Consider the following 25336-nt stretch of genomic DNA (forward strand, 5'->3'; position numbering starts at 1 on the left):
GCAAAGTTATGGCGTGTGTATTTTGGGATGCGCATGGAATAATTTTTCATTGAATACCTTGAAAAGGGAAGGACCATCAACAACGACTATTACATAGCGTTATTGGACCGTTTGAATGACGAAATCGCCGAAAAACGGCCCCATTTGAAGAAAAAAGAAGTGCTGCTTCACCAAGACAATGCACCGTGTCACAAGTCAGTGAAAACGATGGCTTCGAATTGCTTCCTCATCCACCGTATTCTCCAGATCTGGCATCCAGCGACTATTTCCTGTTTTCAGATCTCAAAAGAGTGCTCGCTGTGAAGAATTTTTTATCGAAGAGGTGTTCTCTGAAACTGAGGCCTAGTTTGAAGCAAAGGACAAATTGTACTTCAAAAATGGTATCGAAAAGTTGGAGGGTCGCTATAATGTGTTAATAGCTATAATGAGCTATAATGAGGGAATTATGTTGAATAAAAAAACTAATTTTGCCAAAAAAATGTGTTTTACTATGGTAGGCCGGGGACTTTTCGATTGACCTGTTTGATTGACGGTGATTTGATGCTTTAGTGCAACTCCATATTTGCGCTCCATAGGTTCAAATTGGCTCATCAGTCTCTTTGATTTTAGGTCAAGTTGGGAGTGTTTTCCGACTAACAATTGCTTGATTTTGAATCTGATCTCTTCTGATTTTTGCTTAACGTAATTTTCGTTCGTTCGCTTAACGTAAGTAAGTCGAAATGAAACGGTTATGGTTACATGATGGGACCGTTTTTTATTGGTGTGATATAAAAAATATGGAATAGTGATAAAAGGAAGCGGCATTGGGTTTACTTGATAACGAAACTTGGGCAGTCGATGGTGGCTGAAATCAACACTCGTCGGATAGTGAATGATCGAAAGTACCCTTCCATAACATCCCAGATAGACGTCTCGGGTTTGCTAGATAATGGTTATCATTTCATAGTCACGCTGCCCGTGTTCAACATCTGGGATTATATTTCTGGGTATTTTGTAGACAGTTATTCCACGATGTAAAATTCGACATACCTCCAGGTCGCTGCAACAGTTCATCTTAGCATTGTGATGGAAGCCGAGGTATTTAGTTGATTCGGCTTGAGGAATCGGGCATTCTTCAAATGATATAATTAGATTTTTATCAGATATTGGTGACTGCCATTTGTATTTTTTCCACAGGTTTAGGCAGACTTTATTGGTCTCTCTTTTACCATGATAGCTGTGTCGTCGACAAATGTTTCAAGTACTGTTTCATTTATTGCTTGGATATCATTGTTTTTCGAAGCATTCACTTGAACCAATCTTCGTAACACTTTTTCGTTCCTGTTTCCTCAGGGACCGAAAAATTTAGGCCATGCAATGCAAAAATTCTTGCCAAACTGGCAGGTTTTTGATTATTTTTATTTAGTTATTATTATGATTATTATGTACATATTTTGTTTTAAACCGCTTTTTTGGTGTGTTAAAATTTTCAGTTTGATTATTTTTTAAATTTCAGTGAGTTCCTTATTTAATTTTTGTTTTAAGTCGGTTCAATTTTTTTGTGAAAAATATTTTTTATAAAGTATAATATCTCTAGATTATAACAGATACTGACTATAGCCAGAGATAGGCAAAATATATGCTTTGTTTTCGCACATAAATACGTATTTCGAATTTTAAATAAAATATAAAAATTGCGGAATACATTCAGGTGTAAATAGAATAGAACTAATCCAGCCCACGACATAGTCTATGTCCTTATTGCAAGGAGACTGTGATGTATGAAATATCTGTGTAATGTAACAAATATATTGGTTATAGATTATTTTAGAGGTATATCGCGACAAAAACAACTAATATCTTAAAAATTATTTTATTAATAACATACTTGTTATTGCTCTATTATTTGTCAATTTTTAAAATTATAAACAATCATTAATATAATATACTCCTTCATTTACTTATGAGTTTCTTTTACATAAAGTTTTTATTTTTCCTGCTAAATGGAACGTCATTGATGGCTTTCGACAAGTGGATGGTGAAGAATTCGGTATGTTTTTACCCTGGTCCAAAGTATCCATTTCTATTATTTCCGTTACTATCGCTGGACCTCCATCACATTTGTTCAAAAGACCTACGTATACTTCTTCGGTTTTCTCGCATAATATTGGGTCTTTGTGTACGGGTTTTGATCCACTAATAGCTTGTAATTCCACCCAATCATTTCTTGGATTTTTTATTTCAATACATGCACTCTTGGCACTTCTAGCAGAACAGCATTTTATTTCAATGGCAAACATTTCAATAATGTTTACTTATTGGAGAAAAATTTAGTTAGCCTGGAAGATATTGTCCAGATTAGACTCAAACCAAAGCTACTGTAACTACAAACTACTACCAAACACTCAAACTACACTCACACCTCTATTAGAACTTACATCATTAATCAAATGGACATTTTTATGTTTAGTTTTTGTTTCGAGTACTTTTTCAATAGAAGATTTATTTATTCATTTATTTTGGTCTAAATTACCCACATATTTGCTTCATAGACTTCTTAGTGTTTAGACAGGACAACATCTAACTACATAAAAATTTATTTTTATTTATTAACTAACTCCCATTTCAATGTCAAATATTTCTAGTAATTTTTTACATTTTTTGCATATTTCTGAGAATATTTCAAGAATGTATTTAATATAATTGTTATTTATTTGAGGCAAAAACATTTAATACCTTCAAATAATCCCATTTAATTATTAATGAAGAAAAAGTTAAAGAAATAAAAAATATATATTTTGTATAGGAATAGTAACAAGTCTGCGACAACTTTAACAACTTGTAAGCTGAGGCATCTAACAAATGTTTTCTGAGCTAGTCCTTCCGTATATATTTACAATTAAATACCACAACATTATTTTGTGGCATTATATATATATATATATATATATATATATATATATATATATAAGAAAATGCAGTTTTTTTTGTTCGAAATTAGCTTTATTCACCAAAGTAATCGCCATCAAGAGCCACACAACCGTTCCAGCGCCCTTCTAACATTTCAATACCACTTTTGTAGAATTATTTAACTTTTACCTCAAAGTACGCCTGCCACCAGTTGCTGTCCACTCAGATGACGATCGTTTTGGTTCCGGTGTGAAGTGATGGATCCATGTTTCAACCATTGTCACATATCGACGCAAAAATTCCGGTTAGTTACGTATAAACATGGCGAAACACTGCTCAGAATCATCAATACGTTCTTGTTTTTGGTTAACAGTGAACAAACGCGACACCTACTTTGAACTGAGGTTTTTCATAGTCAAATGCTCATGCAATTACGATGCAACGATGTTACCTAACTCGGGCAACTTCACTTTTCGACCATTCAAAACGAGTTTGTGGATTTCATTTGGACGTCTACTGCGTCCTACAGCAACGTTTTATTGGTATTTCTGATGGAGCGGAGTCCTCATAACACTTTTCAAGTCATTGCTTCGCTTGAAAGGTATTTTTCCCATCAAGAAACAGTGTCAAATTAAAACATGATTTTTTTTCCATTTTGCCAGAAGTCTATTGTTTTGAAAATAACAAGAGTAGTGTCACACATTAGTAGAATATTATGAAACTTTAATAGTTTTTTTTTGACCGTGCGGTCAATGACCGGGTACCCGGGTATCCATTTCAAATCTGCAGGTAAAATATATTAACTTTTCCTTAAATTTTTTTTATGGCCGTCTGGATCCCTAAACTTGAAGTAATTTGACACCCATTTTTCGTCAAATTTTTTAACAATCAATTAATTAATAAAAGTTATTAACAACTATCAAACTTGAAACCCCGCCCGTTCAATATCCAGGTACCCACTAAGATTAATGTATATGAACGACGGGTTTATACACACTTCAGAGACTGCCCATTTAGTTATTTAGTATTTAGTTAATTTGACTTTTAAATTGATAATAGACAATATAGTTTGTAATTTTTGTAACACGCAGTCATCATCAGATTCTTCTGCTTCGAATGTTTTCTCCAAATTCTTATTACTCTGAGACCGGGTGACTGTATTGTAAACAATTTAAAATTTATTTATTACTATTTTTTTAATATTGAAAACATAAAATAAATAATTTACTTGAAAATAAAACAATTAAATTTCTCCTTACCGTCTAAAAACTCGATGAATCAGCCATTGTATTTAAATACAATTCTTTTATTAATATATTATTATTATATTATATTTTAATATATTAATAACATTAATAATTAATATTAATTTTGTATATTTTCTTTTCACTTTCAGTGTATATTTTATAGTCTGTTCACTACCCTTGTAATTTCAACTGAACATGATTGTTTCTTTTCGTACGACATGAGAAGGGGAAAGGGACATCTCAGGTACCTAAATATCGATTGGCTTGACATTCCGCTATTGTTATTTCTATGAGGACTATAAACTGGGTCCCTACAGCTATTTCATATGCCATATAGCCAGTTTACACAGAAAAAAAATTATTCACTACACTAATGTCTTGCACATCTGTCTATATTGGTACCCGGGTACCCGGTCATTGAACGAACGGTTAAGGTCACTACTGAATGCAATAGAACTAGCTCCATACATGTAATAGGCCAATATATATATATATATATATATCTATCATTCATTTTGTTTTATTTTTAACGCCATATAGAAGTTTCTTAGAATAAACACTGCAATTTTTGTCCGGGCACAAACTATATTATCGAAAGTTTCTATTTGTATCCTATCAAAGAATCTTAAAAACTTACTTTGAACAGAGAAGCTGTTTTAAATTTGCGTGTGGCTTGGAATGTTCTTAATGAAGAAACTATTCAAAAATGTTGGATCAATCTCTTTTGTACTAATGATGAACATGACGATGTCCTCTTAAGTATAATTGGAGAACAATTACGATCGAATGAGGATATCCTTGTCAGTACGTTCTTGGGTGTTGAAAATGGCCAACAAAACATTGCTGATAGCTGATAATAGTTTACGAAATGGAGATATCCAGACGAATGATAACAAGGAAGGCGATTATGGACAGTACAGACGATTCGGATATTCCAATTGAAGCTAGAAATATAGTGACTGACGCGTGTGCTATAAGTTTTAACAAAGCTTTGGAATGAATTGAAAGAAAGGAAAAGAACGCCATTAAAAGCAGTTTAAAATTGCACATTATTTTTCATTTAACTGAAAAAACAATAATTATCCCTGTTGTTTAGTGTGTTATTTACATTTAAATAACTTAAATCGCGTTCTTTATGTAAACATTTTCATAACTACATTTGATTTGAATTTGAAATTGGTTGGTTGCAAAACCTCGTCAAATAAATATTTATACTTAGCGGACAATTTTTTATTGCTTCCTAGTTTTCAATCCCTCGCCATTTTGCACAGGCCCTAAAAAGCCTATGAGTTTGTTCAGTCGGTAATTTATAATAGTCGGTATATATATAAAGTAATAAAATATTATTACATTTCAAATATAATATTTAAAAAGATAATAAAATAATACGTTATTGAAAAATTACCTGAGGCATCGAGCAATCTTTAAAAATGCGGTATTCATTTATGATTCTTTATTATGGTCTACCTGATGCCTCAAAATTGGTATAAATGCGAGTGTCGATCACACTTTAAGTTCTATTCTAGGTCGAGAATTATCTCCTGAACTATTTATATTTAATCGAGTAACTGACCGATATAGAAATGTTCGCCCTTGATGAAAAATATTGCGTAAGTTTCAAGTGTAGTTGTGTTGAATTAAGAAATCGAGGAAATCATTGCGTGGTGCTAAAATATAGTAATCGGTTAAGAACCATACAAGAAGAACCAGTAATATACCAGAACATAAGGTATTCTAGAAAAGCGTGTGCAGAGGCTTTGAACAAATGTGATGTAGGCGAAGAACTGGTGACTGAAACAATAGAAATGGATATTTTGGACCAGGGTAAGGCCATAAGGAATGTTTCATCCGTACCGTCCAGTTACCAGAGACCATCATTCAAGTCTCGTTTATTAGGAAAAATAAGAAATTCATGTTAAAAGAACATAAGCATAACATAGCATAAATGATGTGATTGTTTGTAATGTTGAAAATTGAAGTATTAATTTTATTAAATTATGTCAAATTTGTTATTAATAAAATCGTGTTTAAGAACTAAATTATTCGTCTTTAATAATTACAATTATTTGGTCCGCCTGGTCTATTTCTATGTTATATTCATAGAGTAATGGAGAGGCAACTCGATATATGTCTCTGGTGAAAAGCTTCGCAACGCAACAAAATATCTAGATTGGTTAGTTTAAATTTCCATATCATAGACATCTGGAAAGAAAATATTTTGTGGTACAGACATTGGATAATAAATGTCTATATATATATATATATATATATATATATATTGTGTGTACAGTTTACTTTTATTTATACCTTCTTCAACGTGAGGAAAAAGTTTCGCTACCATTGACGCAATTTCCGCTGAGTGACAATAATGGAACGATTGTCTTCAATAAATATTGTCACTGTTTTTGCTCGTTCTTGTGTATATTTATCCATAATACAATTTAGACATCTACACAACACAATGGTTAAAGCGAAACTGAACTAAACGTCACATAACAATGGCAATCAAAACGCCACCTTATATTTGTAGCAAAATGTGTAAAACTATTTTAGTATTTAACTAAATACATTTTACTAAATAACACAATAGTTCTGAAGTTACAAATCCTAAATAAATAAAATAAAATAATAAAACTGCATTTTTGACTGTTATAGAATCAGAACAATAAACGTTATTTACATTTTAGGGCTGGCCTAGCTTTCGTCTTCACCTTTTTCAAATAAATATGTAAAATAAAATGTATTTTCTTTTTGCATTCCGAAAATTGTCAAATATTTTGGTGAATATCAAAACATTTTTGGTGTGCATATCAGCTATCTAGCGTCATCTTGTGTAAACTAATTGGACTTTTACAACGATGACGACAATTGGTACGTTGAAACCTTCAAGGAAAAATTACGGAGCTATTCTTAAACATAAAATAAAATCATTTTCCCCTCCACATCTTAATATTTTCAACTAGTCAAAACGATATTCCCGAAGCAGCTTTTTGAGTTTAGGGAATAACCAGAACTCCGACAGAGTCAAATCGGGCGAATAAGGCGATTACGGAATTATACGAGTTCAGTATTTGATTAGAAAGTTAAAATGTCGTGTCAGAACGCCTAGTACCATGACTGAAAACCAAGAGCTATCGGTCCATAATTCCCGTCTCATGGGGGGAATAACACTGAAAGGAATTTATGATGAACACTATAACGGGCAGTTTGATAAGTCAATGACTATTTTAAGTGATAGACATTTTTTTTCCTGTAAAAACCTAGTATTTCTCTACATGATCTTCTTCTTAACTGAATATATTTATGTATCGTGGCAAGGTATGTATTAAGGTAAAAAGTTAAATAATATATAGTTAAAAATATGACTTAGAAATGCATGTGCAGAATGTTTTAACTGAAGACACTGTTCTGTCGTTTTTCCTAAGTTGAATGGTCGCCTAACTCAAATATTATTAAACACACAGTTCGGGGTTCATGACTAAAAACACTTCGAAGAGGACATTACTTACTTAAAGCAATTGTACAAATTTACAACAAATTGTAATTATAATTCAGGACGCGAACCTACTGGATTTTTACATTTCGAAAGGCATCTTGCCAAATCAAATAAAAATCGAAAACTTGTGCAAACTATGATCTAATCACAACCAGTATCGTTAACACTAAGCGTGACAATTCTAAAATAAGAAAAAGAATCCTAATCTTACTAACAAATTGACTGGGATCTTGCAAACTCGAAATATATTTGAAGAAATCTGGTCCGCTGCAAAAGAAGCCGTTTCAAGATCACAAGTAAAATCATAATATGGAGTAAATTACCACCTTGAAATTAGGGAGTTGGTAACAGAAAGACGATAACTAGAAGAAAATGGCACAGAACCAGAAATGATGCAGGCAAAACAATATTTATCGGCGCACTTCTCTATGGTAGATTAAATTAGAAACATCATGTTAGACAAAAAGCAGAGCAGATACTCTCAACTTGACCTAAAATAATACAGATTGGTTTACCAGTCAATCATAAAGTCATATGGGGTTGCACTAAACGATGTCAAAAAAAATTCTACAATTAATTATCAAAGCTTATCGCCACGTAACCAACGAAGAGCTGCACGATGACCTTGAAATCAAGTGGATATAAGAAGTTATCCAAAATTTCGCCTTAAACAAAAATTAGGTGCTAAATCACAGCAATGTGAAATCAATACAGCTACTGGACAACACGTAGGAAGGAACTGATTGAAGCGAACCAAACCACTCGAACTTGTATAGTGTAAAAGTGTATTCTTAACCTTAACTTAAGTAATTTGGTTTTATTTATATTTAGGAAATACATACTGATGTATAAATCGCCAAACTTATCCATTAATGCAAGTACAACAGAATAGTAGTAATAAATTAATTTGTAAATTAAGATTGTAACAGGTGAATTATATCCATATGGTTTTTTGTTAGCCCCAACCCTCAAAAGATGCATGTATAAATTTGACAGCTCTCGGATCATTGGTTTGTGAATTATAACATATTGAGTGAAGCAACTTTTGTTATTGTGAAAAAATTGATAAAAAGGAATTTCGCGCGTTGATAAAATATTGCTTTTTGAAGGGAAAAACACAATTGAACCAAAAACTTGGTTTGATGCTGAGTTTCTGGACACTGCCCCAGGAAAATCAAACATCAGGGATTGGTATTCTAAGTCTAAACGTGGTGAAATAAGCACCGAACACGGTGAACGCAGTGGACGCTCAGAAGTGGTTGGTACCGATGAAAACATTAAATAAATCCACAAAATGATTTTCAATGACCGTAAATTGAAATTGAATGAAATAACAGACATTCTAAAGATATCAACTAAACGTGTACATCATATCATTCACGAATATTTGGGTATCAGGAAGCTAAGTGCAAAGTGGGTGCCGCGCGAGCTCACTTTTGACCAAACACAACGACGAGTTGATGATTCGGAGCAGTGTTTGAAGATGATCAAGCGTTATAAACCCGAGTTTTTGCGTCAGTATATGACAACGGATGAAACGTGGCTCCATCGTTTCACTCCGAAATCCAGTCGACAGTCATCCGAGTGGACTGCACATGATGAACCCGCTCCAATGCGGGGGAAAACGCAACAGTCTGCTGGCAAGGCTATGGCGTCTGTATTTTGGGATGCACAGGGAATAATTTTCATTGAGTACCTTGAAAAAGGAAGGACCATCAACAGCGACTATTACATAGCGTTATTGGTCCGTTTGAAGGACGAAATCACCGAAAAACGGCCGAATTTGAAAAAAAAGACAGTGCTACTTCACCAAGACAATGCACCGTATCACAAGTCAGTGAAAACGATGGCGAAAATCCATGAATTGGGCTTCGAATTGCTTCCTCGTCCACCGTATTCTCCAGATCTGGCCCCCAGTGACTATTTCCTGTTCTCAGATCTCAAAAGAATGCTCGCTGGGAAGAAATTTTCGTCGAATGAAGAGATGATCGCCGAAACTGAGGCCTATTTTGAACCGAAGGACAAATCGTACTACAAAAATAGCATCGAAAAACTGGAGGGACGCTATAATCAGTGCGTCACCCTTGAAGGGACTTATGGTGAATAATAAAAACTAATTTTGCCAAAAAAATTTATTTTACTATGGTAGGCCGGGGACTTTTCATTTGACTTGTTACTAAGCATATCTAATGTAAGATGTAATTAAATTTTAAAAAATCTGTAAACGGTACATATATCACTCAATCAATACATGCCTAACCCCACTCGTTGCATGATAGTGGAGGCTCCCTCTTCAGGAGATATTCAAGGGTCAACCAACAGTGGCCAAAACAAAGACGTGAAAATATAAACAGTTTGCATCTGCTAATATTAACAGTGTTAGCATCCTGATATAGTTTTCTCTTCACCTCTCATAGTCTATTGTTATCCATCAGACCCCATCCAAGCCGATCCAGTTGCCTAAAGCTGGGAGTAGCAAAGGATTTCAAGTTTCTGATTCAGAAAATTAAGTTTTTCGATAAGAACCCATTTGTTCTTCTTGCCAGATAATCTGCTTTGTCATTGTCTTTGATTCCAGTATGATATAAAACTCCTTTAAAATGGTCAGACACAAATGTCGTTCTTATACAAATATTCATGCAAAATGGGATACCCGTCGATCACTTTCTTTCTACGATGGTGTGATATCGTTTCAGCGGCCTGAACATCACTTGTGTGTCGACATATTTTTTAGACACAGAAATAATACATAGTCAGCACACGAAAATCACTTTTTTCGTTTTTTTTTGTTAAAATTCTGAAGGTAGCTCGCATCTTGCTCAAAATGCCCCAGTAGTCTATTGATAGGTGGCAGTTGATGGAAGCTGTGATACATTAAAGTTGCTTATAAGATTATGGCGTAACATGAATGTACCAGAACTAAATTTAAGATTACAAGAATACTTTAAAATTACCAAAATATCATTACCTCAATCATCATTATAATTCTATGACCTTATTTTTTAGGGAAGATCATCAGACGTACCAACCCATGGTACTGTTCAAACGCACCAAACATCACAAGGGCTCCATCTACTGTCTGGCCTGGTCACCGGTTGGCGACCTGATGGCCACCGGATCCAACGACAAGACTGTCAAGCTGATGCGCTTCAACGCCGACACATCGAACCTTGAAGGGGAAGAAGTAAGCCGCTGGAACCGTCGCTGGTGCGGTTACGGTTCTATAGATGGTGTTCTTGTTGTTTTAGATCGAGCTGAGCATGCACGACGGCACGGTCAGGGACTTGTGCTTCTTGGAGGACACCACCAACAAATCCAGTTTGTTGATCAGCGGCGGCGCTGGCGACTGTAAGATCTACGTTACAGATTGCGCTACTGGTACTCCTTTCCAAGCTTTGAGCGGACACACCGGTCACATATTGTCTTTGTATACATGGGGAGGTAAGGTGGTCTTTACTGTTCCGTAATTTACTAAATTTGGTCATCAATAGCACAACGTGATTTAAAATATCATTCGTCATATAAATGAAATGAATGATGTCATTATGATGCTGCAAACTTCTTAATCTATCTGATATCGATGCGTCGAGCATTCTTCATGATATAGTTCGCATCACAGATACATGTGATTTGAGAATAAATTAAGAAAAGACCAACGGGATCCAGTTGGAGCTAGTGCGAGTACTTGGGATCAGTAATCCAGGATAACGAAGTGGTATTTACTGCTGAAGTAATAAGTCGAATCGGCCAAGCTTCAGGGGATTTTGTATCTCTAAGATTGTGCTTGTGGAAGACCGGAAATATGACTATGAAAGCTGAAATCCCGACTTATCTTGCCAATTCTTCGGTATGGCTCTGAGAGTTGGACACTGTTACGGTTGTAGTTGAGGAAGTGGTAAAAGTATAATAACTTAATAAGCTGTACAGTAGAATCTCTACTAATTCCACAGTTCAGGATCCCCGAAGCAAAAAAGTTCCACTTATCTTAAAAATAATTTTACTTGTTAGTAGTACAGGCCTCTCAACTGAACAAAAACTTAAACAAAGATATCGGAAGACCCAAGCCATGTTTTTGCTACCTTTATTGCAGCCAATGAATCAAGATATTATCCAAAAAGTGAAGTCGTTATATCAATATAAGTTCCTATTCACATTATATCTCAGCATAGTGATATAAAACATATCTCAAATATTGAACTCCCTAAACTCTCTCTTTTACTATTTAACTATGGTCTACGACGAAGAAAACTATGACAAAAAAAACAGAGGAATAGCATAAACAAGATAGTCTACTTACTTATGTTTGTTTATAGATAGATTAGATATAAACGAAATAGATTTTTATGTTTTATTTGAAGGTAATAAACGGAGACAGTATATAATAAACAAAAACAAATGATAACAGGCGAAGGAAAATATAAGGAAACAGAAGAACAAAACATTATAAAAAATTGAAACCATCAACTTAATACCAATATAAAAAAGATTCAGTAATTAGATATTATCTTAATATCCAATAATAAGGGCAAAAAAATACCGAAAATATTATTAAGTTTTAAAAACCTATAAGAAAAAGATTTAAACAAGGAACTGTTAGGTCAAAAAAATCTTCGTTATTCAGATTTCTAAAATTATCTAATATTTAAAATTTGATTAATTTGATGATTAACGATGATAATTTAACAAGATGTCATATCTTTTAATTGTCAAAACAAAATATAACTATGTAATTAATAACATAAAATACTAATGTTTACAATTTATTCTACAATTGTCTGAATCATAATTTCATATGATTTCTTTATTAAGAAGATAATATCTTTAAAGCCTTCTTAGTAATCTAACAAAAACTCTCTAAGATGTTCAAAAAGTGAAGTCGTTATATCAATATAAGTTTCTCTTCACATTATATCTCAGCATAGTGATATAAAACATATCTCAAATATTGAACTCTCTAAACTCTCTATTTTACTATTTAACTATGGTCTACGACGAAAAAAACTATGACAAAAAAAGCAGAAGAATAGCATAAACAAGATAGTCTACTTACTTATGTTTGTTTATAGATAGATTAGATATAAACGAAATAGATTTTATTTTTTATTTGAAGGTAATAAACAGAAACAGTATATAATAAACAAAAACAAATGATAACAGGCGAAGGAAAATATAAGGAAACAGAAGAACAAAACATTATAAAAAAATTGGAAGCATCAACTTAATAGCAATATAAAAAAGATTCAGTATTTAGTTATTATCTTAATATCCAATAATATGGGCAAAAAAATACCGAAAATATTATTAAGTTTTAAAAACCTATAAGAAAAAGATTTAAACAAGGAACTGTTAGGTCAAAAAAATCTTCGTTATTCAGATTTCTAAAATTATCTAATATTTAAAATTTGATTAATTTGATGATTAACGATGATAATTTAACAAGATGTCATATCTTTTAATTGCCAAAACAAAATATAAAGCACACAACGCATAGATTCAGAATTTGCTTTATCATTTTTATATCTCATTCAAAGATCTGTTTTGGGACAAATTGAATAAAATACAATTTTAAAAATTATATTACTTTTTCGCTTATGTGGTATTTCATAATGAACAATAATGGATTCTATTAAATAGTCACTTAACCAATTATGAATCATCCAACTATCCTATGTAGTGCCATTCAAGTTGCCACCGATTATGTATTTAATAAAATAACACAATTCAATTAATCGAGTTACTTTACTAAAAACGATATAACAAATTTAGGGGCACCTATGTAATATATATATATATATATATATATATATATATTTTGAAAATGGATGAATAACAAAATTCAATCAAGAAATATATCATGAATAAAATATTTTACTCCAGGCTCCAGAGGATAAGTTATGCCTGGGGGGCTGCATTTATGGCAACATCTGAATAGCATCTAAAGTATTGAAATTGTAAAACATCTAATACATTATTTAATATTATACAATATCAAGATGCCTTCTAATTAATATACACACACACACACACACACATATACATATATATATATATATATATATATATATATAGCCCTTAAAACCCAAAACATTAGATTTTTTAAAACTATGTAATTAATAACATAAAATACTAATGTTTACAATTTATTCTACAATTGTCTGAATCATAATTTCATATGACTTCTTTATTAAGAACATAATATCTTTAAAGCCTTGTTGGTAATCTAACAAAAACTATCTAAGATGTTGGAAAACTCTGTAGACTAATTATTAATATTGAGTGTTTACCAGCAAAAATGTCTTAAAACAAAAAACTGGCAACACATCATGAAAATATCATCAAAGACCTATAATAATAATCAATCATCATGGGTTATTGAGATAATAAAGTTTCTAGTCCCAAAAACATAACAAAATAATTACAGTGAATCATCATGACCTACTCAGATATCGAGAACTCAAATATAGGAAAAAATTCTTAAATCAAAATGTTGATCAAAAAATCAATGATATTTTACAACATAACTAGTAATATAAGCACAATTTAAATAAAAACGTACCAAATGATTCAGCTAAAAGTATTTGATCGTGTCTGATTAATTTAAAATAAATCTAAGAAATAATTAACCAACAATATTTTTAATATTTCTAGGTGCAATGTTTGTTAGTGGCTCTCATGACAAATCTGTCCGCTTCTGGGACCTACGTACCAGAGGGTGTGTTAACATGGTGACGCCGGTAACCCAGCCAGGTACCCGCATGGGATCCCCCGTTGCCAGTTTATGCGTGGATCCCAGCGGTCGTCTGTTGGTATCGGGCCACGAGGATTCCTCCTGCGTATTGTATGATATCCGCGGTGGACGTAATGTGCAATGTTTCAAGCCACACTCGGCTGATATACGGAGTATTCGATTCTCACCATCGGCATACTATCTTCTCAGCGGTGGCTACGATAACAAATTGGTGTTGACTGATTTACAAGGTAAGTTTTACGATTAAAACGCATTGAAATATTTCAAACTTTATCTAATTCACTTCAAACTGCTATTACGTTTATTAAAACTACAGCAATAAGTAAAATAGAGTCATCCGAAATATAAGAGAATCTATTTTCATTACAGTAATGAGTAAAATCACCCATTTAATTGAGATCTTGATGTTTAAATCAATTAGTTGATGTGTTACAAGTAAGTTTTCCCTTTCCAAACTAAGTAAAATAATGTACTTTGTGATTAATGAAGATCCTTAACGGAAAGACGAGCCATTCATTCAAGACATTCAAGATCGAACAACGTATATGGAAGTCCTTTTCCGATTAATAAAATGTCACAGTTTAATGGTAGAAAGTATGAAACCGGATTTTTCTCTGCACTATACTATGTGTACATTGCTTAAAATGGAAAATATCTTTTATATCCTGTAAGACGGAGAAATTGTCGCTTAAAATGTTAACCCAAAAGTTATAAGAATGATAATTTGTTTCTTTTAATAATGATGTTATCAACTATCGGATATTTATGTTACATTGGTGAATTATTATTATATTATTGTATGTAGATGATCAAGAAATCAGTGCACAGTGTTCATGATATAGTTTTAATAGAGGAAATAAGAAAGAACAAAGAGGGCAATAACAAAGAATGACCGAAATAACTATGCTAATAAAGAAGTCAAATGAATTAACATGACAAAGAAAATAAAAATGAAAATGAAATCAATGGCCAAGTAATGATTTTAACAGAAAATCAAGAAAAAGCACAAATAATAAACCCAAAACTCAAATAAGTCAAGAGAGTAAAGAATTAATAAACAATTACATCAACGTATAGAGAAATATGAGATTAATAAAGAAAGTAATATGATGAAAAAAAAAATCCAAGAAAATATGAAAATGGAAAATTAAACAGGACAGTATAAAGAATATTGAAAGCCACTTTAGAATTAAGTTAGTTACTTTTTTTAATTTACTTACTACTTACTTTATTTAGTTTACTTATTTAAATATCTGCTGAAACATACCATTCTTATTTGTATATAGGTACTCATTTTCTACAGATGATCCTAAAAATTCGGTTAGTTCGGTGTCTAACACCACTGTTGATTGTATCTTTATATATTATGCTATTTCTGTACTTGTAATTTTGTCTTTCTTTTTAACTTTTGGCATATATTTCTAAAAGATTTATACTCTCTATATTTATATTTTTTTGTCATTTATAAGCTATTTATTTTTGAACCAATATAATTTTATATTATCTATTTTTTTCCATTTATTTACTTCTGCCCATAAGTACTTGAGCTCTTGAGTCAGTACTCGGCTTGAGTCTGTTTATGTTTATTGTCATATGTTGCTTTCCTATAATTAATACTTTCTGTAATTATTATATTATTTTTAAGCAGTTTTCTATTAGTACTGCAATTAGTACCACATTATAAGCAAGCAACTTCTCAAATATAAAAGTCAACTTAAAACCTAAAACAAGCTTAAAGTTCCTTTTTCGTTGGATTTCAATATAAAAAAAACTATATAGAAATACTTTTCCAAAAAAGCTATGTAAAGATCAAAATCAAAAAGTAATAAAATAACTGTATATAGATGATACCTGTTGCTTCTACAGTTAAAAGATGCAATCCTAATGTTAAAAAATTTTAAGACGTAAATAATTTTTATCATATTATCGTCAAGAAATTAATATACAAAGATAAATAATAAATGTTACAACATATCTAACATAAATCTATATTATTGTTCTAGGAGACCTGACATTGCCGTTGCCCAGCGTCGTAGTTGCCCAACACAACGACAAAATCATATCTGGACGCTGGCATCCAAGCGAATTCTCCTTCTTATCTACGTCCGCCGATAAAACAGCCACCCTGTGGGCCCTACCGCCCATATAACCGCCCCACGAACACAACCATCGCCCCAAGTCTGAACTAACCAATACATAAAAATCTGTCATTTTTTTATAACATCAACATTAACAAAATAACCCTGTATAGTATTTACAGGATGTTTATTTTCATTAACATACAGGCGGATGGAAAGTCTCGCTCTAGACAAGAAAACTTATTTATATAACGAATAAATTGTAATAATGTACATATTCATATATTTAATGTATTTTTTATTGTTTTTATTTTGAGCAGTGTATAAAGATATTGAAAAAAAAATGGAAAAAAAGATCATATTACTGACCAGCCACTGAATGTTGTGTTGTTAGTCATTATCCACAGTTTATTAGCAATTTATCTAAATTAAAATATTTAAAATCGGTTATGAAAGTTTGTAATATTAATTATTAAATAAATATACATATAAAGTAAGGATGTTTTATTACTTACTGTACCTATTTTCCTCTCTTTCTTTTTTTCACACCATCATAGTTCATTTTCAATAAAGTATACTGAACACAAAACATACATCACTAAATAACATGTTAAAAAGATAGGAAAAAAAATACATTGGATTATTTATAAAGGACTGTACCACCATATACAAGAACATCATAGAAGGCTTATTTTTAATCAAATTTTAAGAAACCGGATAAACAACAGATGGAGCCTTAGACACTATTCGAAAACTTTTTATTTTATATGATTAGAACATATTTTTCAATTGTACGAAACAGGATTTAAAAAAAACATCAATAATAATGATAGAGAATTTCTACTGACAAGTAAATTATATTGAAGCGTTGTTTTAATAAAGGAATCTGTAATGATTTCGCCGAGATAACGGAATCGTCCGTTCGATGGCGCCGTCGAACTCGCCCAACTGGTTGGATACCAACTGGGTACATACCGGCCGTCTGTCACTGAAACCCACGTTGTTCCAACCCATAGCGGTTACAGTCGTACCGTAACGATTGTTTTGATTTCGTGATCTTTCGTGCCGGTCGTGGATAATCTCGTTCCATGTTTCGTCGCTCTTGACCATCAACAAGTTTTATTTAGGCGGTTCGTTATTAGCGTCATAATTCGAATCGTATAGTTTCTGTTCGGACAATCGACGCTACGGTCGTCGTCCACGTTCGTGGTGGTGTGTGTGGCCCGAATCAATTTCGGGAAACGCCGACTGCCTTGCCGGACCCGGCGCCCATTGATTCCAGTATACGACCAGCTGCGTTGTTTTATTCCTGACTGGGTAAGCGATCATGCGAGTTTGAGTTTGTGCGCGGTCCCGCCAGATCGAGCCATCAACATTTTTATCTGTTTGTTTATCTGTCCGTGGCAAATGGAATGCGACTCGTACGGTATGTCACGTTGACAGTTAGGACGGAGTACACAGGAAAGAAAAGTAACATAATTCTGTTTAAAATGTTGCGGTTGGGTTAGTTTAAAATTGAAATTATTTAAATTCAATCTAGTGAAACTCAACTTGAAGATTTGAAGAGAAGTTGTTTTGGTAACTTTTACAGTTTTATATTATTTATATTTTCTGAAACAACTATCATTGGTTATTAGATCATAATATATCTGGAGGAAAATTATATTTTCTTGTAGATAATTAAAAATATATTATTATTTCTTTAAACAGGTGATATATAAAGTTACCCTCAATAAGTGAGACGAATATTATACGTTTTTATTCATCTACAAGTAAATTAAAATAATACCTCAACTAATAAGATTTTAAAAAGCAAACATATGTTTTATGTTATGTTTAATATGTTGTTATATCACAGGGTTTTCTTTGATTTTTTGATCATATATGATAGATATATAGGAGTTAGAGAATTTTTAGATACAATAATCATCTATTATTTTTAGTGAGAAATTGACAAACTATTTCCAAATGATAATGTTTTTGATAACAGATTGTGATAGATTTTACACTTTTTTTGTCTAAAATTTTATAATATTTTCATATCATTAGTCACCCTACAATTTCTGTAGGATGGCTTTCTTTATAAACCTTGATTAAAGGTGAATAAAATCACATAATTTAATTGAATTTTAAATATTATGATCCTAAATAAAGTTTCGCAGCTTTTTGGGTGATAATTATAGTATTTTATAGTAACTATTTGGGTACTTATAATCCTAAAAACTATGCATAATTTAATTAGTCTAAACATTTACACAATTATAGTTATTTGGATTTTAGATATATTGATCTTGAATAAGTTTTCATGAGTCACGTGTCTTCATGACATATTTTTTTATTATTAATTTATTATTATAATGTTGGTTATTATAGAGCATATTTATAAGTAGCATTTTATAAGCTTATATTTAGGACAGTACTAGTACTTCCAAGAAATGATAAACATTGAATTTACTCATACTCTTACTCATAATTTTGCAAATTTTGTAAACCCTTTGAACTTTTAAAGGTTACCAATCTACTGTTTTACTGTATTATCGGCACAATTTTTTAATTTTTGCTATTTTAGGTTCATTTTTGTATTTTAACAAGTTTCTATAATAACAAAATTAATATTTAACGAATTTGTGTATAGTATTAAACAATCGAATACAACAAGTCTTAGGTCCGTGGTATTTATGACATGTTTTGTATTCCAAGTAAATGGTGTTTATATCTCTTTAATATTTTATTTTATTACATTTATTAATATTGGAAAGTGTTTCAAAAGTGTCCAATTTAAATAGTTTTTGTTTTCTATATTAATGATATTTAAAATTATATGCAAATACAGAGTTTCAGAACTTCTGATGTGTACCTACTTATCGGTATTTCCCACATATGATATTTAGTGATCTTGTTTTTGTTTATTTTTGGAATATTCATCTAATATGATCTTCCGTCAAATATGGATCCACTTTTAACTCTTCCAGGGACTAGTCAGTGAATGCTGAACACTGTATATTTCAGTCCTTTGTCTGCTGAGTTTGTACGAATTGTAATTTTGACGTAAAATTCAATATTTTGAGATTTGTGAGAGAAGTTTTTGGGTGCGTTAAAAAATTTACGGTCTGGTGTAGGTTGATTGTTTACTGAGCAAAATAATGTAGCTTTTGACAGTACATATTGATGACTTAAAGACGTTGCTCAATGCCGTAACTTTTTATGGCGATTTGCCGTATAATAATTACTACAATACCCAATTTTGACCGATGTGGCTACTCCAATATTACCGCCATTGTATCAACTTTTAGAACCATTATCGTTATAATTGAACTTAAATAAGAGAACTATTGATCCGAAGTTAACTAATTAATGAATTAATTAATCGTTTGATATGGAGCGACTTACAAGACCCAGCAGGGTTCATTACGTTTATCTACGATCTATTCTCAAACGACCGCCATAGATCTTGACATAAAACGACCACCGTACGTTCGCGTTCGTCAAAGTCGTTAGGCCCAGTTGTACCAATTAAAAAAATTAAATTTAATGAAGCCGCGTTCTAAGCACGAATGCATAATACTGATAATCTAAAACAGTACATAAGTTTGTCATTTAATATTGTTAGAAGCGGTCGCTTGCCCTACGATTCTGGACATTGTTGTTTTTAGAATATTCAGAGAGGGAGACATGCAAGTTGAATATGTCATATGTTTTATATGATGTTATATATAACAATATAGTTTTATAATTAAAAAAAAACAAAGTTATCTTATATACCATGTGTACCGGAAAGTCATTACGGGGTTTTTCGAAAAAAACTGCATAATTTTTCATAAAATGGAAACATTTATTTGCTCAAAATATTCATTTTCTAGCTTCTCTGTAAGGTGTGTCTGTGTGTTCGTGCTGTAAAATCACTTTATTCGTGTCTTCCGGTCCATTTTGGAGACAATGCATGCTTCAAATTGATCATTTGTTATCGGTATCGATCACTATTAACTATTTCACCAGGTTTCAAGAGTTCATAATACATCACGCCACTCTGGTTCTACCAAACGTAGAGCATTGTCTTGCGATTAAAATTATTTGGCCTTAGAGCCGATCGGACGGCTTCGCTAGGTAATAACTAGCGTTGAGAACTATCGACTGAAAACAGTCGAAACAGTCGATAGTCAAAAAAATAGCGACTGGAAATATTAATTACTATTTTCAGTCAAATGCACGGTTCGGCTCTTTTTGTTTCCATTCGTGATGTCAGACGAAGATGTACGAATTCTTGTCTGTATAAATTGTGAGATAGGAAAGGACGGAGATAAACGCTTGGAGCAGTTTATTTTAAATGTCTTTATATTCTCGAACGGTAGTATAAGCGAGACGGAGATGTATATATATTCATTCACGTGATAACTTTAAAAAAGAAAAGGAAAAAAAATTCTATTACCATGTAATAAATAATATAATTTGAAAGGAAATAGGATTACGTTTATAATGAATGTTCTGTGGATGTGTAAAAAGGAATGGAATAATAACACCACAAATGTTTTATCCTGTTTTAATATATTAATTGTTATTTTTAAATAACATAGCGTAATAAATATAAATAGTACAACTTAAATAAAACAATAACTACTAAATAAAATGTAAACATATACCTACTCATTGAAAAATCTAATCCATGATGAACCTAAAAGTGATCGTACAATAACTAATAAACCGTTTTTAAATAAAAGTTTTGTTTATTTTTGAACGGAAATATTTTTAAATTACTGTGAATATTATCATATTCAACTTTTCTCCCGTGAGGCGGTTTCCTCGATCATTAATTATTTGCCCAGATTTTGAAAAAACTCGTCCCCAGGGGCAGATGTTGCGGGTATAGAGGAATATTTTACATGTAACTGATATAATTCAGGTAGTTTCATTTTATCAGTTTGCCAAAAATCTAATGGGTTTTCTAAACGCCCAATAAATGGAATTTCCAAATACTGCTAAATCTGTAAAGTTGCTGCAGTACTTGGAGTAATTATTTCTTTCATTCCAGCCATTTTTTTATCAATATATCTCCAGATCTCAATACATTCTTGGTTAGTAGTTTTGTCTTGAATTTCGAGTCGTGGACTATATTTGTATTTTTTGAAGTTAGAATGGAAGATACCTGTTTTTGATAACTTTTTGTATCGCCTCAGCATTATTTGCAATACCAAATCCTGCTTTTTTAAATCTAGGATCTAAAAATGTGGATTTCCCGCATATCGTATTCATTTCTAAAATTGCCAGTTTTTTATTGTTGACATCTAATACACAATTTTATCCTTTTTTCCCCATTCACTTGTTAAAATCCTGGATTTAATAGAATGTTGCAGTCCTCTTATTAAACGTATAATTAAAGACATCGTTGGGATATCTTTCACCAGATAACTCGGTGGTCATTATTTCAATGGGCTTTAAAAGTTGAACACATTCTGTTATGATAGTCCAATCGTTAACAAATAAAAACTGTGGTGTTCTTCTTAATAGCCAACAAAATAAATTGTTGAATATTAAAGTAGAGTTTTCCTATCAGAAAATGTATTTACTACAAATATTTAATATACTTTATTCATTCACCTCTTTACGGTTAATATTTTTAAAAGAAATTTAACAACTGCTACTGTAAAAAAAATTTCAAATCTTTTGGATCTATGCAATTTCTGAAACCTTTGTAACCTAATTTTAGTTTTCAAGGTTTTAGGAAAACAGTTTCCACAAACAAGAGGCTTGGACAAAAATCGTGAAAGTTTATATATACTTTCAAGGTCGCGGCTAGGACGGAAGGCCAGAACGTTAAAAATCAGTCGAATGAGCTAGTAGAACCGAAAATAGTAACTGAAAGTAAACGACTGAAACAGTCGATAGTAAATAGTAATAAAATCAGTCGGACCGAAAATAGCGACTGAAAACAGTCACTAGTAAAAACAGTCGAAACAAAAATAGCGACTGAAATAGTCGATAGTAAAAAGTAGTCAATTACTGAACAGTCGATAGTCGATTTCAGTCGATTGTTCCCAACAATAGTAATAACCATGTTTTTTACGCTTAGGGTATCCCAAATAAGTCAACTCTTTATTACCCGTCACTATTCCTTCCAGAAATATCTTCCGATCATACCATTGAAGTAGCATTTCACAGACGGTTTTTCGATTTTCCATTTAACTGCCATTCAATTGATGTGGCACCCATCTTCTGAAGTTCTGGATTTCCCCTATTCCTCCTAATCGGTCGCTAATCGTTTCTTGGAGTATTTCGAAAACTTGAACCAATTTTAAAAAGCAGGCTGCTGATTTGGCTCAGGTTCGAAACTGTATATACTAAAGAGAAAATTTCAATCTTTCCTTTATTTTTCCTAGCTCAATGATCGTCATAATATTTGTCATAACAGTTGGTTTGTGGTGATGGTCTCGGTTGAGTTCTCTTGCTGTTAAAACTTGATGGAAATAGAATAAAATGAAAATATTGAGGGAAGTTTGAGACAAAGATTTGACAACCTAATTGAGATAAGAGTACTTAATATTCATATTTGGTTCATTGGGGATCACTGATCTATACATCGGGTCTTCTTCTACATCAAATTTAATATTTTCTGACGTGTATACCTTTCTATACATTGTATACGTATACAAACGTCCAAGTCAATAAATTTAATTATTCATTGTTGCTTAAAATTTCTGGGTATATGAGTACAAAAGACTTTTGCAAGGGGACCTATCCTCAGGTAGTTGAACATGGTCTGGCATCTATTGTTCGATTCGCTACATGCTACCGATTTAGTTGCCGCGTCACCAAAGTCGCTGAAATAAGTTTGAAAAATTATCTTAAGTGCATAGTTTTAAAGTTTCAGCCATTGAAAATATATATTCCATTTTTTTCAACTGTCTAGTGCGAAATAGGGGCTAAATACTGTTTACGATTACTTGATTTAAATCGTTACGCGAGTTGAAGAAATATTTATTTATATGTTATTACTAGTCGTTGTCGATTAACCCTTGCTTCAACTCATATGTTTTTTAGTTAGCCCTAACCCTCAAAAGATGTGTGTATAAATTTGACAGCTGTCGGATCATTAGTTTGTGAGTTATAGCATTTTGAGTGAAGCAACTTTTGTTATTGTGGAAAAAATGGATAAAAAGGAATTTCGTGTGTTGATAAGATATTGCTTTTTGAAGGGAAAAAATAGAGTTGAAGCAAAAACTTGGCTTGATGCCGAGTTTCCGGACACTGCCAAAGGAAAATCAACCATTAAGGGTATCCACCATTGGTATGCTAACTTTAGACGTGGTAAAATGAGCACCGAAGACGCCTAAAAGAAGTTGTTACCGACGAAAACATTTTAAAAATCCACAAAATGATTTTGAATGACTGTAAATTGTAATTGAATGAAAGGGCAGGCACTCTAAAGATATCAACTGAACGTGTACATCATATCATTCACGAATATTTGGGTATGAGAAAGTTCTGTGCAAAGTGGTTGCCGTTCGAGCTCAATTTTGACTAAAAACAATGAGTTGATGATTCGGACCAGTGTTCAAGCGTAATAAATCCGAGTTTTTGCATCGACATGTGACAATGGATGAAACATGGCTGCATCATTTCAATCTGAAGTCCAATCGACAGTCATCCGAGTGGATTGCACACGATGAACCCTCTCCAAAGCCTGGGAAAACGCAACAGTCGGCCGGCAAGTTTATGGCGTATCCCAAAATACGGATACGCATGGAATAATTTTCATTGACTACCTAGAAAAAGGAAGGACCATCAACAGCGACTATTGCATAGCGTTATTGGACCGTTTGAAGGACGAAATCCCTGAAGAATGGCCGCATTTGAAGAAAAAGAAAGTGCTGCTTCACCAAGACAATGCACCGTGTCACAAGTCAGTGAAAACGATGACAAAAAATCCACCTATCCACCGTATTATCTAGATCTGCCCTCCAGCGACTATTTCTTGTTCTCAGATCTCAAAAGAATGCTCGCTGGGAAAAAAATTTTGTCGAATGAAGAGGTGATTGCCGAAACTGAGGCCTATTTTGAGGCAAAAAACAAATCGTACTACAAAAATGGTATCGAAAAGTTGGAGGGTCACTATAATCAGTGTATCACCCTTGAAGGAAATTATGTTGAATAAAAAAAAGTAATTTTGGCAAAAAGATGTGTTTTACTATGGTAGGCTGTTACTATAGGGACTTTACATTGACCTGTTATATATATATAGCGATATTTTTCTTAGTGACTGACACCCCTAGGACTGCCTCTGGGCTTACACTTAATTGAAACCGTCTCACAGCTGACCCTTGTGGGTCGCTATTGCATTAAATTTAGGGATATGGCACCCTGCACGCGGGGGGCCGTTATTGGGCACAAGTAGTTGGCGAAAGAGCCGCTAGTGAAACCAACTGTTGATTAACGATCTTAAATGATGGTTTTCAGGGGGTTGATTTGCAACCTCCAGAATTTGACCTACTTGACCGCATGATCGAACTGCTTCTGTAAACGTTTGGAGGTCGTCAATAAAGCAGAGTCGTCTGCGTAAAACGCGACGCCATTGCGCTCTTTTTTCGGTAAATCGGTAAAGAGGTTAAATAAGGCTGGGGTCATGCAATATCTCCAATGGTTTAATACAATAGCTTATATTTATAATATTTATGGCACGTATTTTTAAGAAATTGCTGGAGAAACCATTTTGTCTCTTAGAATGCCGCGGATAACGACAGCATACTCGGTAAATAACGTGGTAAATCATCATCGAAAACCCTTTATAATGAAGGCCAACGTTAAGCTGCCATACTTCAAGATCCAGCGTGTTTTCTGTAATATGATGCCCATAAACACAGCCAAACGTTTTCCCTGGTCAGCATAA

General features: G+C 32.6%; 3 protein-coding genes across 3 annotated transcripts in view; 2 read left to right on the forward strand and 1 right to left on the reverse strand.

Moving 5' to 3' along the window:
- The window catches only part of LOC143203522 (WD repeat-containing protein 47), a 254652-nt gene extending 237697 nt beyond the window's left edge, over positions 1 to 16955 (forward strand). Inside the window, exons 11-14 of the mRNA XM_076415703.1 lie at positions 10639 to 10816; positions 10881 to 11073; positions 14281 to 14610; positions 16384 to 16955. Coding sequence (XP_076271818.1) covers positions 10639 to 10816; positions 10881 to 11073; positions 14281 to 14610; positions 16384 to 16529 — 847 coding nt within the window. The 3' untranslated portion in view covers positions 16530 to 16955. The remainder of the gene's footprint in view (positions 1 to 10638; positions 10817 to 10880; positions 11074 to 14280; positions 14611 to 16383) is intronic.
- LOC143203533 (uncharacterized) lies at positions 1850 to 17104 on the reverse strand. The gene is made up of 2 exons (XM_076415725.1): positions 16974 to 17104; positions 1850 to 2318 (listed from the first exon to the last, which is right to left on the reverse strand). Exon 2 carries the CDS (start codon positions 2277 to 2279, stop codon positions 1941 to 1943), a length of 339 nt encoding a protein of 112 aa, XP_076271840.1. The 5' UTR covers positions 2280 to 2318; positions 16974 to 17104; the 3' UTR covers positions 1850 to 1940.
- A 279-nt stretch (positions 17105 to 17383) lies between these two features.
- The window catches only part of LOC143203863 (uncharacterized), a 137298-nt gene continuing 129345 nt past the window's right edge, over positions 17384 to 25336 (forward strand). Inside the window, exons 1-2 of the mRNA XM_076416174.1 lie at positions 17384 to 17425; positions 17623 to 17775. Of these exons, the coding sequence (XP_076272289.1) occupies positions 17384 to 17425; positions 17623 to 17775 (195 nt within the window). The remainder of the gene's footprint in view (positions 17426 to 17622; positions 17776 to 25336) is intronic.

Source organism: Rhynchophorus ferrugineus, unplaced genomic scaffold (genome assembly GCF_030347505.1).
Source record: "Rhynchophorus ferrugineus isolate W39M unplaced genomic scaffold, kcgeb_rfMv2 rfM10, whole genome shotgun sequence".
Lineage (NCBI taxonomy): Eukaryota > Metazoa > Arthropoda > Insecta > Coleoptera > Curculionidae > Rhynchophorus > Rhynchophorus ferrugineus.

Bases quoted from the DNA above. Each gene is read 5' to 3' on its own strand.
- LOC143203533 (XM_076415725.1), bottom strand. From the start codon at position 2,279: ATGTTTGCCATTGAAATAAAATGCTGTTCTGCTAGAAGTGCCAAGAGT.